This window comes from Halichoerus grypus, chromosome 10, assembly GCF_964656455.1.
Source record: "Halichoerus grypus chromosome 10, mHalGry1.hap1.1, whole genome shotgun sequence".
Classification (NCBI taxonomy): Eukaryota; Metazoa; Chordata; class Mammalia; order Carnivora; family Phocidae; genus Halichoerus; species Halichoerus grypus.
The window spans coordinates 116,780,054-116,797,689 of record NC_135721.1 but is presented as its reverse complement, the minus strand read 5'-3'; the positions used below and the strand labels follow the sequence as shown (position 1 = coordinate 116,797,689).

The 17,636-nt window shown below is 52.0% G+C and overlaps 1 protein-coding gene and 1 long non-coding RNA gene across 2 annotated transcripts in view; one reads left to right on the top strand and one right to left on the bottom strand.

Annotated features, from left to right (window-relative positions):
• The window catches only part of LOC144379284 (uncharacterized), an 88,299-nt gene that overhangs the window by 18,419 nt on the left and 52,244 nt on the right, over positions 1-17,636 (top strand). The window lies entirely within an intron of this gene.
• On the bottom strand, positions 8,858-15,384 carry MYL9 (myosin light chain 9). The gene is made up of 4 exons (XM_036064603.2): positions 15,240-15,384; positions 11,855-12,064; positions 10,371-10,532; positions 8,858-9,536 (listed from the first exon to the last, which is right to left on the bottom strand). Exons 2-4 carry the CDS (start codon positions 12,036-12,038, stop codon positions 9,364-9,366), a joined length of 519 nt encoding a protein of 172 aa, XP_035920496.1. The 5' UTR covers positions 12,039-12,064; positions 15,240-15,384; the 3' UTR covers positions 8,858-9,363.

Here is a 17,636-nt window from a genome sequence, read left to right as displayed (position 1 = left end):
CCTTGGTGCTCGGGGGGGCGGCTGTGAAGAGGAAAAACCAGACGCTGTCACCTGGCATCGAAAGCCTATCAGATCTGGCCCCTGTGATCTTTCTCCCCACTTCGCCCCACACTCCAGCACGGAGACTCTGGGCAAAGTCCCGGCCCCTATTTGGCTTTCTTTTCTCATCAGTTTTTTTTTTTTTTTTTTTTTAAAGATTTTATTTATTTATTTATTTGACAGAGAGAGAGACAGCGAGAGAGGGAACACAAGCAGGGGGAGTGGGAGAGGGAGAAGCAGGCTTCCTGCCGAGCAGGGAGCCCGATGCGGGGCTCGATCCCAGGACCCTGAGATCATGACCTGAGCCGAAGGCAGTCGCTTAACCAACTGAGCCACCCAGGCGCCCCTCTTTTCTCATCAGTTTTAAGGTGACCAAGGGTGCTTCTGAACGTCAGGTAAACCTCAGCCATTTATTGTCTACCCCCTGATGACAAGCCTGTCTCAGTGGAGATTGATCTGTCAGGGGAGGAGCCTGTTAATTTCAGGAACTCTTCTGTAAGTGTCACTCTGTTTCTCTTTTCCCAACCCTGTGGCCCCCACCTCCTCCTTTTCCTCCCTTGTCCCTCTCATGACCCATAGCCATCTTTTTTTTTTTTTTTTTTAAAGGTTTTATTTATTTGACAGAGAGAAAGACAGCCAGAGAGGGAACACAAGCAGGGGGAGTGGGAGAGGGAGAAGCAGGCTTCCCACGGAGCAGGGAGCCTGATGTGGGGCTCCATCCCAGGACCCTGGGATCATGACCTGAGCCGAAGGCAGACGCTTAACAACTGAGCCACCCAGGCGCCCCAGACCCATAGCCATCTTGACACACTGCTATCACCCGTGTGTTTCTTCTAGTCCTCCCTCCTGTGCCCCCACCCCCACTATACAGATCCACTCTAAAATGTTTTCTCTGGGTCCTTGAATAATGTATGGATAATCCTCTGCTGGTTTTAAAATCCCATGCACATTTTAATATTACATTTAAGGGGGCACCTGGCTGGCTTGGTCGGTGGAGCACATGACTCTTGATCTTGGGGTTGTGAGTTCAAACCCCACGCTGGGTGTAGAGATTACTTAAAAAAATAACATCTTAAAAAATACTGCATTTTTACAGCTCTCATTCTGCCCCCCCCCCACGTCATTTTTAATATCTACCCATGTTGCTGTGTGAACGTTCAGTTCATTGCATCACAGAGCTGCCCGGTACTCCACAGCATGCGTTCATCACGTTTCACTTACTCATTCTCCTCGTCACAGACACGTAGGTTCCCTCCAACGCACTGCTCTCATCAAGGCTGCTTCAGGGAACATCTTGTCCTGCTCCTTCTGGGCCTCAGCACAGATTTCTCAGTACAGTTGCTGAGCCTTAAGGGGTTTCCTTGTTCCCAGGTACCGTCGGGTGCCCACCCTCCTGCATGAGTACCCCAGTCTGTCCCCCACCACCTGTAGGAGGAGCCCCCTTTCTCTCCATCTTTGCCAGGGTTCAGTATTCTCCCTCTCTCTCTCTCTCTCTCTCATGTTTGGCAATCTGATGAGTGTAATGTGGCCTGTTTCTGATTTGCTTTCTGAACACCAGTGAGGTCGTTCTGTTGTACTTGTTAGTTAAAATTTCCCTTTTGTGAATCTCCTTTTTATATGCTTTGCCCGTTTGCCTATTAGATGCCCCAACTTTTTCTTGCAATGTGTTAGGTATTAATTCCTTGGTTCATTTTAATATAGTAAAAATTGACCCTTTTAAAAAAATGAGTCTTTTTTTTTTTTGAAGATTTTATTTATTTATTTGACAGAGACACAGTGAGAGAGGAAACACAAGCAGGGGGAGTGGGAGAGGGAGAAGCAGGCCTCCAGCTGAGCAGGGAGCCCGATGCGGGGCTTGATACCAAGACCCCGGGATCATGACCTGAGCCGAAGGCAGACGCCCAACAACTGAGCCACCCAGGCGCCCCTAAAAAAATGAGTCTTTTTTTTTTTTTTTAAAGATTTTATTTATTTAAGGGCGCCTGGGTGGCTCAGTTCGTTAAGCAACTGCCTTCGGCTCAGGTCATGATCCTGGAGTCCCGGGATCGAGTCCCGCATCGGGCTCCCTGCTCGGCAGGGAGTCTGCTTCTCCCTCTGACCCTCCTCCCTCTCATGCTCTCTGTCTCTCATTCTCTCTCTCAAATAAATAAATAAAATCTTTAAAAAAAAAAAAAAAAAGATTTTATTTATTTATTTGACAGAGACACAGTGAAAGAGGGAACAGCAGGGGGAGTGAGAGAGGGAGAAGCGGGGCTCGATCCCAGGACCCCAGGATCACGACCCGAGCCGAAGGCAGACGTTTAACGACTGAGCCACCCAGGCGCCCCTAAAAAAATGAGTCTTAACAAACATATACGACTACATAATCACCATCACAGTCATGATCCAGAATGGTTTTGTCACCCCCCAGAATTCCCTCATGCCCCAACACAGTCTCTCTTCCCACCTCGTGCCCCTGGCAGCCCACTATGCTGTTGTCTGTCCTACAGTTTTGCCATATTCAGACTATCATATAAATGGGATCATATAGTATATAGCCTTTGAGTTTGCTTCTTTCTTTTAGAAGAATGCAGTTGAGACTCACCCACGTTGTGGGTGTGTATCTTTAGGCCATCGGTTCCTTCTTATTGATGAAGAACATTCCATTGGATGAATATACTACATTTTGTTTAACCATTTATCATTTGAAAGATATTTGAATTGTTTCCAGATTTGTAAATTTGTTTCTGATGACCTTGCCAGTTTTGAGGGGTACTGGTCAGGTATTTTGTAGAATGCTCTAGAGTCATGTCTAATTTCTTGAACATTACGCCTTGAATTTGGAGGACATCCCATTGGGATGCTCAGGAACTTACTTGCTAGAGCCAGTTACACTGTTGTCTGCGATGGAGGTCTCACAGGTTTTTGTTTTTGTTTTTAGAGACTTTATTTATTTATTAGAGCGAGAACACAAGCAGTGGAGAGGGAGAAGCAGGCTGCCCATTGAGCAGGGAGCCCGATGCGGGGCTTGATCCCAGGACCCTGGGATCATGACCTGAGCCGAAGGCAGATGCCTAACGACTGAGCCACCCAGGCGCCCCGCACAGCGTTTAACTATCATTAACTTTTCCTGACTCTGTTTCTTCCCCCATACCACCTCTCTGTCTCTCTCTTTCTCTTTCTTTCTTGTTTTCTTTCATTTTTGTTTTCTTTGTTCTTTGTTTTCAGACTCTGTTTTGGTTTTAGTTCTTGTCCAAACTATTTCCCATTGCTGGCAGCAGTGATCGACAATTGTTTTTATGGTGTATTTGTTGATCTCTTAACAGGACAGTGGGGGTCTGTTCTCTATCCAGTGGGAAATGTGGGAAACTCTGATTTGTTAGTTAGTTTTTTTTTTCTTTAAATAGTTTGCTTGCCTATTTGCAAACTCAAATCAATTAAGAACATATTGGGAGAATTAAGAAAGCATCAAAAGGAGAACAGCCCTTTGAGGCTAGTGGGTTTTTGTGTTTCTTGGTTTATTTTGGCACATTGGCTGTGGTTGCAGATCTGAAGCTGAAAGTTTGCAGTGTGTCTGGAGGGGTCTGAAATATTTTCCTACTTTGTAGTGTTAAATAATAAGTTAAATTGTAGCATGTCTTAAATTTAAGGTTTGTTTTGATTGGTTTATCAGACCTAATGGGGCATATAATAGAAGGAAATAAAAAAATTTACAAGAAATGAAGAAATGGAAGTTCTAATAGTTTCAATGTACTAGCCTTTGAAAAGAAAAAGTTTACACAAACATTAGCTTAGGAAGATTTTTTTTGAATAGTTACTATTTGTTTTAACAGCTTTATTGTTACATAATTTACATACTGGAAATTCACCCATTTAAAGTGTACAATTCAGTTAGTTTTCGCATATTTAAAGAGTCGTGCACGCATCAGCATAATCAGCTTCACTCTGCATCTGCGTCCTCCCTACCCCCAGCCATCGTCCAACACTGATACACCTCATTCTCTAGATTGGCCCATTTGGGACATTTCATGTAAATAGAATCATGCAATACGTGGTCTTTTGTTAAGGACTTCTTTAACTTAGCATAGTGTTTTTGAGGTGTATCCATGTTGTAACATGAATCAGCACTTCATTCTTTTTGGTGCTGAATAACATTCTGGTGCATGGAGCAACCATATTTACTTATCTGTTCAGTAGTTGATGGACATCGGGGTTGTGTCTGGTTTTTGGCTATTTTGAATAATGCTGCTATGAGCATTTGTGTAGAAGTTTTTGCGTGGGGGCGCCTGGGTGGCTCAGTTGGTTAAGCAACTGCCTTCGGCTCAGGTCATGATCCTGGAGTCCCGGGATCGAGTCCCGCATCGGGCTCCTTGCTCGGCAGGGAGTCTGCTTCTCCCTCTGACCCTCCTCCCTCTCATGCTCTCTGTCTCTCATTCTCTCTCTCAAATAAATAAATAAAATCTTTAAAAAAAAAAAAAAAAAAGTTTTTGCGTGGATGTATGTTTTCATTTTCTGGGGAGTATACCTAGGAGGAGAATTGCTGAGTCACATGGTAACTGTTCAGCCTTTTGAGGAACTGCTGGACTATTTTCCCAAGCTTCACCATTTACATTTCCTCCCGTGGTGTGTGAGGGTTCTAATTTCTCTACATCTTTCCCAACCTTGTTATTTTCTGAGTTTTTAAAATTATTATTATTATAGCCATTAATTTCCCTAATGCCTAATGATGTTGGGCATCTGTGCATTTGCCTACTGGCTATTTGCTTATCTTTGGAGAAATATCTGTTCCTATCCTTTGACCATTTTTAAATTGGTTATTTATCTTTTTATTATTGAGTTGTGAGGGTTCTTTATATGTAAGCCTCTAATCAGATGTGATTTGCAAATATTTTATTTTCACTTTTTTTTTTTTTAATCTCTACACCCCATGTGGGACTCAAATTGAGGCTCTCAAAGTCAAGAGTTGCAGGCTCCTCCAACTGAGCCAGCCAGGTGCCCCTATTTTCACTTTTTTGATGTGAATTAGTCTATTTAAATTTCGCTTATTTCTTGTACTTCCCCAGAAAAAAATCCCACCCATGGATTTTCGAATTTCTTGAGTTCTCTCTTTTTTTTTAAAGATTTATTTATTTATTTTATAGAGAGCAAGCACGCACAAATGGGAGGGATAGAGGGAGAGGGAGAGAGAATCTCAAGCAGATTCTGCACTGAGCACAGAGCCCAGTGCGGGGCTTGATGTCATGACCCTGAGATCATGATCTGAGCCGAAATCAAGAGTTGACACTCAACTGACTGAGCCACCCAGGTGCCCCTTGAGTTCCCTTTCTGTCCTTTTAGTTACTTAATTAAAACTTTATACTTAATTAACAGTTACTTATATTAAATAATTTCTGTTGAAATAACCAGTGTGGTTTCTGCCCCTGATCAAATCCTGACTGATACAAATGTGTATTCTTTTGTGTCTGTTTTTTTTTTTTTTTACATTATGTTTGTGAGATTTATCCATGTTGATGCATGTAGCTATAGTTCATCGCCATTTCCTTGTCCATTCCATTGGTGGGCAGACTGGGCTGTTTCTAGTACGGGGCTATTACAGTGATGCTGCTGTGAGCCTTCGTGCAGGTGCCTTTTGGTGAACATGTGTCCACGTTTCTATTGGGTATGTACATTCCTGAGAGTGGAATTGCTGAGTCATGGGGTAGATGGATGTTCCACTTCAGTAGATAATGCCAAATTGTTTTCCAAAGTGATCGTACCTGTTTACACTCCTCTCTGTAGTGTGTGAGGATTCTAGGTGCTCTCCATTCCCCCCCTCACCAGTACTTGGTATTGGGAGTTTTGTTCATTGTGTCCCTTTTGGTGGGTGTCAGCTTCATTTATTAAGTCTCTCATCTCCCCACTGATTTATGATATACCACCTTTGTCATTTAACAAGAGTCATCAGTGTGTGGGTCTGTCCCTGGACTCTGTTCCATTCCATGGGTCAGTCTGGCTCTTCACCAGTATCACACCATCATCATGTTTACTATAGCTTCATGGTAAGCCCTGAATTCTAGAAGTTACATCTTATTTTCCTCTTCTTTTTCATAAATATCTGGTAACTCATGGCCATTTACTTTTTTTTTTTTTTTTAATCTGGGATGCGGGGAGAGAGAGAGTGCAAGTGAGAGCACAGGAGCAGGGGAGGGAGAAGCGGACTCCCCACTGAGTGGGGAGCCCAATGCTGGGCCAGGATCATGACCTGAGCCGAAGGCAGAGGCTTAACCGACTAAGCCACCCAGGTGCCCCTTTCTTCTTCTTCTTCTTCTTCTTTTTTCTTTTTTTTAAAGATTTTATTTATTTATTTATTTGAGAGAGAGAGAGAGAAACAGCCATGAGAGGGGAGACAGTCAGAGGGAGAAGCATACTCCCCATTGAGCCGGGAGCCCGATGTGGGACTTGATCCCAGAACTTCGGAATCATGACCTGAGCCAAAGGTAGTCGCTTAACTAACTGAGCCACCCAGGTGCCCCCCCTTTCTTCTTTTTTTTTTTTAGAGAGTGAGAGAGTGAGTGGGGTGGGAGGCAGAGAGAATTTTAAGCAGGCTCCACACCCAGCATGGAGCCCGACGTGGGGGTTGATCTCACGACCCTGAGCTCATGACCTGAGCCGAGATCAAGAGTTGGACATTTAACCAACTGAGCCACCCAGGCACCCCTCCTTATGGTTTTTTGTTTTGTTTTTTTAATTTTCGTGAATTTTTTTTTTTTAAGATTTTATTTTAGGGGTCCCTGGGTGGCTCAGTCATTAACATCTGCCTTTGGCTCAAGTCATGACCCCAGGGTCCTGGGATCGAGCCCTGCAATCGGCTCCCTGCTCTGTGGGAAGCCTGCTTCTCCCTTTCCTGCTCCCCCTGCTTGTGTTCCCTCTCTGGCTGTCTCTCTCTGTCAAATAAATAAAATCTTAAAAAAAAAAAAAGATTTTATTTTAAAGTAATCTCCATACCCAGCATGGGGCTTGAACTCACAACCCTGAGATCAAGAGTCGCTGAGCCGGCCAGGCACCCCAAGAGATAATCTTTATGGATTTAAATGCATCGGTCTTTTCCTTTGTGGTTTCTGAGTTTTGTGCCAGACTTTGAAAGTTCTGGGCATGTTTCACTGTTACCTGTAGATGTTGCCTGTGAGAGAGAAAACAGTAGCTACTGCTGCTTCTCTCAAAAGCTGCTAGGATCTTAATAAATGAGCTCACAAATAGAAAACTGCCGTCTTCCTGGCTTCTGAATGTGCTGTGTGCCTGCCTGCTCCCGACTTCGTTCACACTGCTTCCTCCAGTTCAGTTCCTGCACGTTCCTCCCGCCTACTGGTCCTGCCCTTCCACACACAACACTTCCCTTGTCCCTTCCTCTGGATCCCGTCAGGTCAGGCCCACGCCAGCTAGGAAGCCAGTGAGGCTGGATGGGTTCTGTCCCTTTCTCTGGGGCGAAGGGGGAGGAGGCTTGTGACAGGATTGCAGACTGAGGGGTCAGAACCCGAGGAGGCTTGTTTCTAACCCCGTCCCTGCCGTCTTCAGAAAGGCTTTTGGTGCCACAGCGGCTTTGCAGAGTGCCCTGTGACCCTGATGCAGGGCATGTGTGGCCAGCGCTCTGGGGGTCCTCAGAGGACACCCAGAGCCTGCCCGACTCCCTGGTCCCTCCCTTGGGACTAGCTGCAGTGAGCGGCCCTCCCATCTAGGGCCGGGGTTGAGGGTGTGGTCAGACTGAGTCTGTCGCAGTATTTGGGCCTGGTCAGGACTTGTTTGGGGTTGGCTCCATCAGGTGTGGGGATCAGGGACTTGCGGGGCCCCATCTAGAGGCAAGAGAGGGGGTGTTTCATGGCATTCTGGCCAAGGCCTGGCTGGGAGGGGCCTGGAGCTGAGGTGGGGCAGAGGCGTGTGGGAAGTTAGACCCCCCCTCGTCCAATACACGGTCCTCTTAGTGCTCAGCACTAAGAGCTGATCTCGGACCTTTGCTGTGTGATGCGGATGGCTGACTGTGGGTGACCTTTAGGGAAGGCATCAGGATCACACCGGGCCCAGCAGCTGCTCCCCGACCTTTGTGGGGTCTGGCGGGATGTGTCTAGCCCAGGTCTGAGCCCTGTGGGGGATCTAGAGGCCAGGGTCCAGCCGTCCCTCTGCCCCAGACCCACTGGGTAGCCTCAGGTAGTCCCTGCCCCTCTTGGCTATTGCACCAATATTTCTGTTCCTCTTGTGCCCCAGGCACTTTGGTCCGTGTCCCCATCATCACGTGTAATGGAGATCCCAGCCCTGCCCACCTTGTGTGCGATGTGGAAACTGGGCATGTGGCTGAACTGACCTTGCAGGTGCAGGGGGCACAGCCCAGGCCTCACGTGGTGGCTGCCTGGAGCTGACCTCAGGGAATCCCTTATACCCGTTGTTCCCACCGTCAGCCGGAGCTTCTGGGATGCACCCTCCTCCCCATTTCCAAAGCCTCCCTGTTCTTCCAGGACCACTTGGCTTTCCAGGAGCATTGCGGTGTCCCTGGAGATCCAGGCTGTAGTCCTGAAGGCTGGGTGACCTTGACCCCTGTCTTCCCGGTGGCCCAAACCCCCCACTGAGATATGCTGTGGTGATTCCTGAGGGTCCTCCCCACTTGGGCCTCTCTCTCCCAGGAGGACTGTTTCCTGCAGCACCTCTGTCTGCCCCCCACTGCAGGTCTGGTCTCAGGGGAGCCTTTCCCCGGATGGGAGGAGGTGGGGGTCTGGGCAGCCAGTAGGGACAGGAGAGGGCAGGAGAGGGCAGGAGTGTTTAGGGACTAGGAGCTCCTCTATTTCATCCCGGCAAGAGACACACAGACCCAAAGCAGTGCTCAGACTTCTATTGGAGATTCTGCCTCCCCTGGGTCCAGTATCCACCCTGCATGCAGCTTCTGTATCACACTCCCAGTGGGTGGCTGGGTAGGGCACAGAGGAGGGGTCTGGCATCCTGTCCTCTGAGAAGGGACCTTGGTGAGCTTTGTGGCAGTGGCAGTGGCTGGGAAAGAGCGGTCATGCCCTGTGTGGGGGTGCACGTGAACTTGTGTCCGACAGGACACAGGGCCCGTCAGGTGGGGAGCAGCCATGAGGCCCAGCTCCCTGGAAGACAGTCCTCTCCGGGGGGGGTCCCGGTGGAACACCTGCCTCACGTCGGCCGTGTGCCCCTTGCCTGGCACTGCGCACTCTCCGCCTGTTCCTCCACGGGGAGCTGGGCCCCTAGCTCCTCAGAGGGAGGCTCCCCTGAGAGGGTCCTATGGGATCACGAGCATGGAGCACAGTGAGTTTGGGGAGCAGGAGAGTGGGACAGGGGCCTGGGCATGGGGGGCTGGGTGGCCTAGTCGTCCTTGTCCTTGGCACCATGCTTGAGGATGCGGGTGAACTCCACATAGTTGAAGTTGCCTTTCTTATCAATGGGTGCCTCTCGGTACATCTCATCCACTTCCTCGTCTGTGAAGCGGTCGCCCATGGTGGTGAGCAGCTCCCGAAGGTGGTCCTCGTGGATAAAGCCTGGGGGTGGGGCCAGGGCCCATGAGACAGGGACTCAGGCTGGGACATGCCCGACACCCTCACCCCGCGGCCCCCCGCCAGTCCTCGCAGTGGGTCTCCGGCCAGTTCAACTCCCCGGGGCCCCAGAGTGGGGAGGGATTCTGCAGTGTGTCTGTGGGATCCTTGGGGCTGTGAGTGTGGGGGCTGGATATGTCTTACTTTGACATGAGCCCTAGAGTTCCACTGCCCGAGTTTGCATGCTTATCCCCTTTCCTGGCTGTGTGACCATGGGCAAGTTATTTAACCTCTCTGTGCCTGTGTGATCTGGAAAATAGAGATGAAAATATGCCATCCTGATATGGGACCATGAAGGTCGTCAGGAAAACGTTCTGAATTGGGCCTCTGGCCCCCGAGAAACTACTGAAATCACTGGCAGCGTCACTCTGGCCTGTCCCTGGGACACATTAGCTGTGGGACAGAAGTCCTTTGTAAGGTCTGAGTATGGGGGCTGGTTTTTGCACCTTATTGGCCAGAAGGGCCTGGAACGATTTGGTTTCTGGGAAGGTCTAAAGTGGGGGCAGTGTGCTGGGCCAACAGGTGAACTCAAGACGTGGGAAGCCTTGGTGGACGTGGGCTGTTGTGGTCTAGCATCTGGGGGAAGGGAACAAGGACACAGCTTAGTTTTTCCAGTTCCAGCCACGGAAATCCCAGCAGATGGGGGATTTCTGTTCTGGCCTTTGGGGACAGGAGCCCTGAAGTCCCAGCGCAGCCCAGCTCCATTCGCATCCTCGGGGGCACCCTGGGTGAAGCGCTCAGTCCCAGCCCTGTCCAGGCCTCCAGTGGGAGGCCGCTGACCTGAGGCCTCCTCATCGAAGCAGGCGAAGGCGTTTCGGATCACATCCTCGGGGTCTGTGCCGTTCAGCTTCTCCCCAAACATGGTGAGAAACATGGTGAAGTTGATGGGCCCCGGGGCCTCGCTCATCATGCCCTCCAGGTACTCGTCGGTGGGGTTCTTCCCTGTGGCAGGTGGGACATTCCTGCTGTCACTGCCCTGTCCCCTCCTGCCTCCCTGTCCCCTCCCTTCATGGCCTGTGAGAGTCCCACAGGCAGGACACGCTAAGCTCTGTAAACTGTAGAGCATCTTGCTGGGGTGGCCAGCGTTCTGACTGCTCCCTCCCCCCCGGGCTCTCCAGGCCCCTTGACCAGTTAGGGCCTCCGGTCCGGACATCCGTGACCTCCGGGGTGTAAGGGCCACCGTGTGCTGACTGCCCGCGGGTCTGCTCTGCCTCCTGCCTGCGTTCACCTTCGCCGCACCACGAGGTCACGACGACGCGCTAATCACATCTACCCAGTAGGACAGCTGTGAGGTTTAAGGTACTTGTGCAGCTGCCGCAGCTTTTGTTGTCTGCTGCTCTTACTCTCTAACCGGAAGAGCACGTTCTTAACCAGAAGGCCACGACTCACTGGTGGCCCCACCGACAGGAGCTCCAAACAGGAATGCAGGTTTTTCTGGGTAGATGCCCAGGGTCCGATGTCAGCCCCCCAACTCAGGGTTGCCCTGTCCTCCCACCGGACTTCCTGGGCGTGTACACGAGGGCCTGGTCACCACTGCACAGGAAGGGAGATGGGCAGAGTGGGGCTGCCCCGCTGTGAGGGCCAGGGACTCACTCGGGCCTGTCTGGCCTCAGTGCGTGGGGCTTGGCCAGCACAGGCCGCCTCCTCCCCTACCAGAGGCTTCCCCTGTCCCCCAGCCGGTGTCTGACCCGGACGAAGGGCCTGCCAGGAACTGGGGCTGGGGTGGTATCTGTGGTGAGCACAGGGGAGGGATGTGGGGGCAGGGCCACAGACTTGGGGGGTCCCCATCCGAGCAGTGTGAATTGTACGAGGTTCCTGAGCCCTTTCAGCTCTAAGATTCTGACTCTAGGGAAGTCGTGGAGTCAGAGAGGCTCTAAGGACTGGCTTGGGTGACTTCTAAAGGGGTGGGACACTCTGGCCCCCCCTCCAGCCACAGTTCTCCGTCCATACAATGGAAAGTCTGTGCACTTCCAACTTTCTTTAGTTGCCCATCCTTTTCTTTAAATGAAGTGGAACCAGGCAGCCCAACCACAAATCTGCCTGAGGCAGTCTGGCTCTGGAGTGAGCCTAGGTTCAGATCCAGTGCCCAGTGCCTCAGTTTCCCTATCTGTTAAATGGAGAAAGTACTGGCATCTGCTCCCCAGGGTAGGTACCACATGTCCCTCCACGGGAAGGACTCCCTACGTGATGAGCTGCCCCGCTGCCTGCTCCAGTTTAACCCTTGTGGGACCCACTTAGACCGCAGCCCCCCTGTCCCTGCTCACCCAGTGAGGCCAGCATGTCATGCAAGTCCTCCTTGTCGATGAAGCCATCTCGGTTCTGGTCGATCATGTTGAAGGCCTCCTTAAACTCCTGGATTTGGGACTGGTCAAACATCGCGAAGACATTGGATGTGGCCCGCTGTGGCCGCTTCTTGGTGGTTTTGGCCTTGGCCCGCTTACTGGACATCTTGGCTTCGGGTGGGCGGGGCTTCCCTGCAGGAAGTGGGTGTGGGGGGAAGAGCCTATGACCCTGGGCCAGGGGTCTTCCTGCCCACCCCAGACTGGCTGTTAGCACCTGGGCCTGGCATTCAAAGCCTCCCACAGACTTGGGGCTCCTGTCACCCAGCTCGTCACAAAAGCAGACAGGCGTGGGCTCCGTGTGATCGTAAACAGCTTCCTACCTCTCTGGGGGAGTTTGCCCATGTGGGAACGGGGACGTGAGGAATGCCCAGCAGTAGGAATGGTGCCAGGGACAGCCCCTGGAATGGTGCCAGGCACAGAGTAAGCGACTTTCACTGTGGCTCTTTGGGTATGACACTTAGGATTGGGTTCCATGCCAACCTGTCCTCGCTTTCTCTCAGCATTTACACTGTCCATCTCTTTCCCTCCAAGTGACAAGGTGGGTTGAAAAATGGGAGGCTGTGAGGCTCCCTGCGGCTCCCCCTACCCCCAGCAGTCAGGAGGCCCTGCATTCCTGACATTCTTGTCATCTCCTCCTCCTCCTCCTCCCTCCTCCCCATCCCTCTGTGCTCCCTGCTCTGGATGTTCTGGAAGGCATATGCTCTGGGCAGTCTCCCCTCCCCCAACCTGCCCACATTTGACCAGCCCCTTAGGTGGGCAGTAGACCTGACTTGTTCTCACTTCTCAGTGCTTATAGGAGTGTGAGGCTTCCCCGGGCTGGGAGCCCCAGCTTCTTGTCACCCTTGTCTAGACCTGGCCTCCTAGTTTCCAGCCAGTCTCTCCCATCCCATAGAGATCCAGACCTGTACTACCTGTCATTTCACCGTGAAGCCCTCGAAAGTTCCTGGAACAAGTCTGGGCCCCTGAGCCTGGCGTTTAAGACCCTGTGTGAACCCCTCCAACCCTTCTCTCTGACTGACCGTGGCACCCTTCACTGTGTCCCTCTTGCCCTCTGTGATTCTGCCATGCTGGACCTCTGGATGTTTCCCAGGCACCCCCAGACTTTCCTTCTTGGTCCCTCCCCCTGAACACCCTTCCTTTTCCAGCCTACTTCTTGAGACACCCACTTGGGGAGCAGTTCCCGCGCCCTTGCTCTGACAGTAAGCACTTAGAGATCTTTCTCTCCCTCCCCTGGTTTACCAATCAATAGGCTAATAGATGATTGTTTAATGAATGGCTGTGAGGGCAATTGCAGCCAGTCTACTGCCCCCACTGCACTGATGGGGAAACTGAGGCACGACAAGGTGCTCTTTCCCTGAACCCCTGTCATGGCCTGTGGGGATTCTGCCCCTGAAGACCCGGGGTCGTGTGCCCCTCAGCTGGGGCAGCTGTGGGCCTGGCTGAGGCCCTAGGACTCCTGTCCCCGTTTCTCCTCTGCCCTGAGCCCTCAGTTGAGGGCCAGCCTCCAGGAAGCCTCTGCCTGTTTTTAGCCCCAAATTGTGTGGTTGTGAATGTTCCCCGACCTATCTCCAGGCCTTTATCCCATGACCCTGTTCCAGTCATTCTCAGACTTTGGTCTTTGAGCTCTTAAACCTGGAGCAGGGATCCCGGCCAGCCCCGGTCCTTCCCCAGGGCCACAGCTGCCTGTAGGCGTGACACACGGGCTGCTGTGTCCCACTGGCCTGACACGGTTGGCCCTGGGTGATCCTCACGTGGTTCAGGGTGGGTAGACGAGAGCCCTTCTCACCCATGACCTGGGTCGGAGTGGGATGGTGGCATCAGCAGGGGTTTAGTGCTTTGAGGGGCCCAGTCCTTCCCCGAGCCCACTGTTCACCAGGAACTTTGACTCATGGCACCCACGGAAGGCAGCCAAGGAGTAGTCCATGGTCATGAGGGGCTGTGATGGTCATCGCTGTTGCCACCACCCTCCTGTCTGCACAGCTCTGGGGCAGACTCAGCCCGGAGGAGAGAGGAATGGAACGGGTAGGATCTCACCCGTGCTGTGATACTAGCTGGGCCCTTCTGTCTCCAGGCCTCCCCCTTCCCTACCCTCTTTGGTCCAGAGGCCATGACGTGGCTGAAAGCACTGAACTTTAGGTTTGGTCCAACCCAGCAATCTTGGGGGGACACCCCCCACCCCGACTGTGCAGTTTAAGAAGTGATGCCCAAGAAGGGAAGTGGCATGCCCATGAGAGGGATAGAGTCCAACCACGTGGGCTAGGCTTGGGTCAGTGGCTGGTAATGGCCAGCCCTTGGTGCCCTTGACACCTGAACACAGAAAGAAACACATGCCCTAAGAGGCTCATGGTGGGCCTGCTGCAGCTGAGGGCTCTGTGTGCCCAGAGGCAGTTTCTAGACTTGGTTGAGGAAATGGGGTTAGAGAGACAGGCTAGGTTTTTAGCCCTGGAGCCATCCCCTACTGCTCCTGGAGGTCCTGGACACTAGGGATCATATATAACTGGTAGTTGGACTGGCCACACCTAGGTGCCACCTCCCCCTTCTGGTGCCTGAAATCCCCCCATAACAGCAAAGACAAGGCCTGTGTCCCCCATTATCTCTTGGTCCCTATGGCTGGTAGTGCCAGATGCCTTGCTCGTAAACTCAACTCCTCTGCAGCTGAGTTATCTGACTCATTCCTCAGGGCAGTTGGTGGGCTGGAGAGGAGGAGCAGAGACTGAGGTCCCCCGGGGTCGTGTGCCCCTCAGCTGGGGCAGCTGTGGGCCTGGCTGAGGTCCCTGTCCAGCCCCCAGAGCCCTTGGCAGACCCTCCCCACCCAACAGGCACAGTTGGGCAGATGGCCCAGTACATGGAAGCCCCAAGTGCGTGCATAAAGCGTTGGTGTGTATGGATGGGGGGGCATTATCTCAGTCTCCATCCCTCTCTCTTAACCCCAGGAGTTCTGGAGGAGTCTCAAGGAGCCTTACAGGGGCACACTTTCCTGTCTGACACACATGGGTTTACTGGGGCAGGGAACACCGGAGACCACAACCCCCTCCCCTCCTTCTGGGCCCCCCCAGAGATCTGGGCTTGGCGCCGGTAACTCCATTGCAAAGGGGCAGGGCCCGGACAGAGCTCCCTCGCCCAAGGACCACCGGCTGCCCGAGCCTGGAACAGTCTCCCTGCTGCCCACCCCCTGCCAGAGTCCCCGTCCCACCCGCAACTCGCAGCCCCAGCCCCACGAGGGCTGTCCTCGCCGAGACCCTCCGGCGTCCCCGTCCTTGGGGCCATCACACCGCCTCCTCTGGCCCCCCGCGGCCACGACTCCCACCTGGTGCGGAGAAGGTGCTCGCTCGCTCACTCGCTTTCGCTCGCTGCGCGGAGCCGGTGCGGGGCCGCGGGCCGTCGGTCGGGCTTCGGGCTCGGTGGGCGCGGCGGCGCGGGCCTTACAAGGCAGAAGAATGCGCGCGGCGGGGCGGGGCGGGGCGGCGCGCCGGCGCAGCCTTATTTGGCCTTGACCCACGGGCGGGCGGCGGCGGGGGCGCCTTCCCGGAATTGGCAGGGGAGGTGATACCAGGAGGTGATGCGGGGCAGCGCTGGGCCCCCTCGCCCCTGATTGTCAGGGGAGGGGGATTTATGTGCGCCGCCCCTTCCTCGTCAGTGAGGCAGGCAGAACGCCCAGGCCTTCCAGTTCTCAGGCCCTCCACCCATCTTTCCCCTAAAGGCCCACGCTGCCTGGCCCATTCCCGTGGGAGGGCTTCCTTCCATCAGGCCAAGTATGGCTTTTTTCCCCAATCCGAAAGAAGGCGTGCTAGACGGTCCTCGCCATCCTCACGTGAAGGGTCACTGGTCAGGCCCCTGCCGGTGTGGGGGCTCCCCTGGGTGTTGGATAGGAGGACTGTGCTGGGGACAGTCCACCTCAGCCAAGTCACTGTCCTTTCCAGCTGGCCTCGGTTTCCTGTAAAATGGGAGGGTGGTGGTGAAGATTCAGGAAAAAAAGAGCGTCCAGAAAGAGCCAAGTAGCACCGTGTGGGCCAGTGAGAGGGGCAGGGGCTGGGGGAGCATGGTGTATCCTCAGGGTGTCAGCACCCCTTACCCACTCTTGTTGGCATTAGTTGGAGGAGGGAGTCAGAGAGGACAGACCCGCCGGCTCCCCCATCATGTATCAGCTCCTGTCCATCACTTTGACCCTTGAAGGAACACCTACCTACCAGGACTCCAGCCCGTTTTTCTCTCCCTGCCCCACTTTGGACCAACACAGACCTTACAGCACCCAGTTACTTACTCTGTCCATATGAACTGACAGCTCTTACGTGCGAGGCACTGTGCCGGGTGCTGGGGAAACAGCACTGCACTAAAGTAATCACCCTGGGGAAGCAGTATTTGTGCGGGAAATACAATGAACAAGTAAGTAGCTCCATGGCTCGGAGAGAGAAATGAGTTCCTTGAAGGAGAATAAAGCAGAGTGACGAGAGAGGAGGGTGCCTCCTGGGAAGTGACATTTGGGACAACCAGAAGCCATGCCCAGTGAGTGAGTGAGGCAGGTAGGGGGAGTTTGCCCAGCTCCTGGTCTAGGAGCAGCCAGAGGTGAGTGTGACTGTGGGGAGAAGGGTGGGAGATGAGGTCTGAGAAGCAGTGGGGGCCTTGCCGGGGGCTCCTTGTAGGCCACCATGAGACACCAGTGTTCTGAGCGGAAGGACGGCATGATCTGGCTTATGTTTTAACTGAATCCCTCTGGGTGAGACCAGTGAGGAGCTTTCCAGCAAGATGATGTCTTCAGGCTAGTGTGGTAGCAGTGGTGCTGGGGAGAAGGGGTGGGATTCTGGAACTATTCTGAAGTTGCATCCAATAGGATTTGCACATGGATTGGAATGTGTGTGAAAGAGAAGAGTCAAGGATGACTCCAAGGGTTTTGGTCTGAGCAGTGGGAGAGAGCCGACCTGTTTCTAACACGGGTCGGCTGTGGAAGGAGCAGATTTGAGGAGAGCTCAGTTCTGTTTTGGACCTATTAATTTTTTAAAAACTGTTAACTTTGAAGTAATTTCAGACTTACAATAAAGGTATAGGAACTATACAAAGAGTTCACCCAGACTCTCCAGTTGTTAACATTTGCCTTTATTATAGTCTCTTCTGTGTGTCTGTGTGTATATCCTGCCCCCGCCAACATTATTTGAGAGTAGCTTGCATTGTTCATTACCCTTTTACCCGGAAATACTTCAGTGAGTATCTCCTGAAAAGGAGATTCTTTTCCAAATCCATAGTACATTTATCAAAATCAGAAAAATTTTAACATTGATTTAATACTGTTATCTAATTTACAATCCATATTCAAGTTTTGTCAGTGATCCCAGTAATGTCCTTTACAGAAATTTTTTTTCTGGTCCAGGAGCCAGTCCAAGGTTATCATGTTTCTTTAATTTGTGTGTGTGTGTGTGTGGGGGGGGTGTTAAAAAAAAAAAAAAAAACCACACAACAAAACATAAAAATTACCATTTTAACCATTTGAAATCTGTAGTTGGGGGGCATTAAGCACATTCACATTGTCGTGCAACCATCACCACCACCCAGGCGCCCTACAATTGATTTTTGTGTATTGATCTTATTTCCAGGAACATTACTGAACTCATTTATTAACTAATAGTTTATTTATGGATGCTTTAGGATTTTCTTTATGAAAGATCATGTTATCTGCAAATAGAGATAGTTTAACTTCTTTCTTCCCATTCTG

Bases quoted from the DNA above. Each gene is read 5' to 3' on its own strand.
- MYL9 (XM_036064603.2), bottom strand. From the start codon at position 12,038: ATGTCCAGTAAGCGGGCCAAGGCCAAAACCACCAAGAAGCGGCCACAG. The intron at 10,533-11,854 runs GTGAGCAGGGAC...CACCTGCCACAG, and splicing joins TGACATGCTGGCCTCACTGG to GGAAGAACCCCACCGACGAG. The intron at 9,537-10,370 runs GTCAGCGGCCTC...CCCCACCCCCAG, and splicing joins CTTCGATGAGGAGGCCTCAG to GCTTTATCCACGAGGACCAC.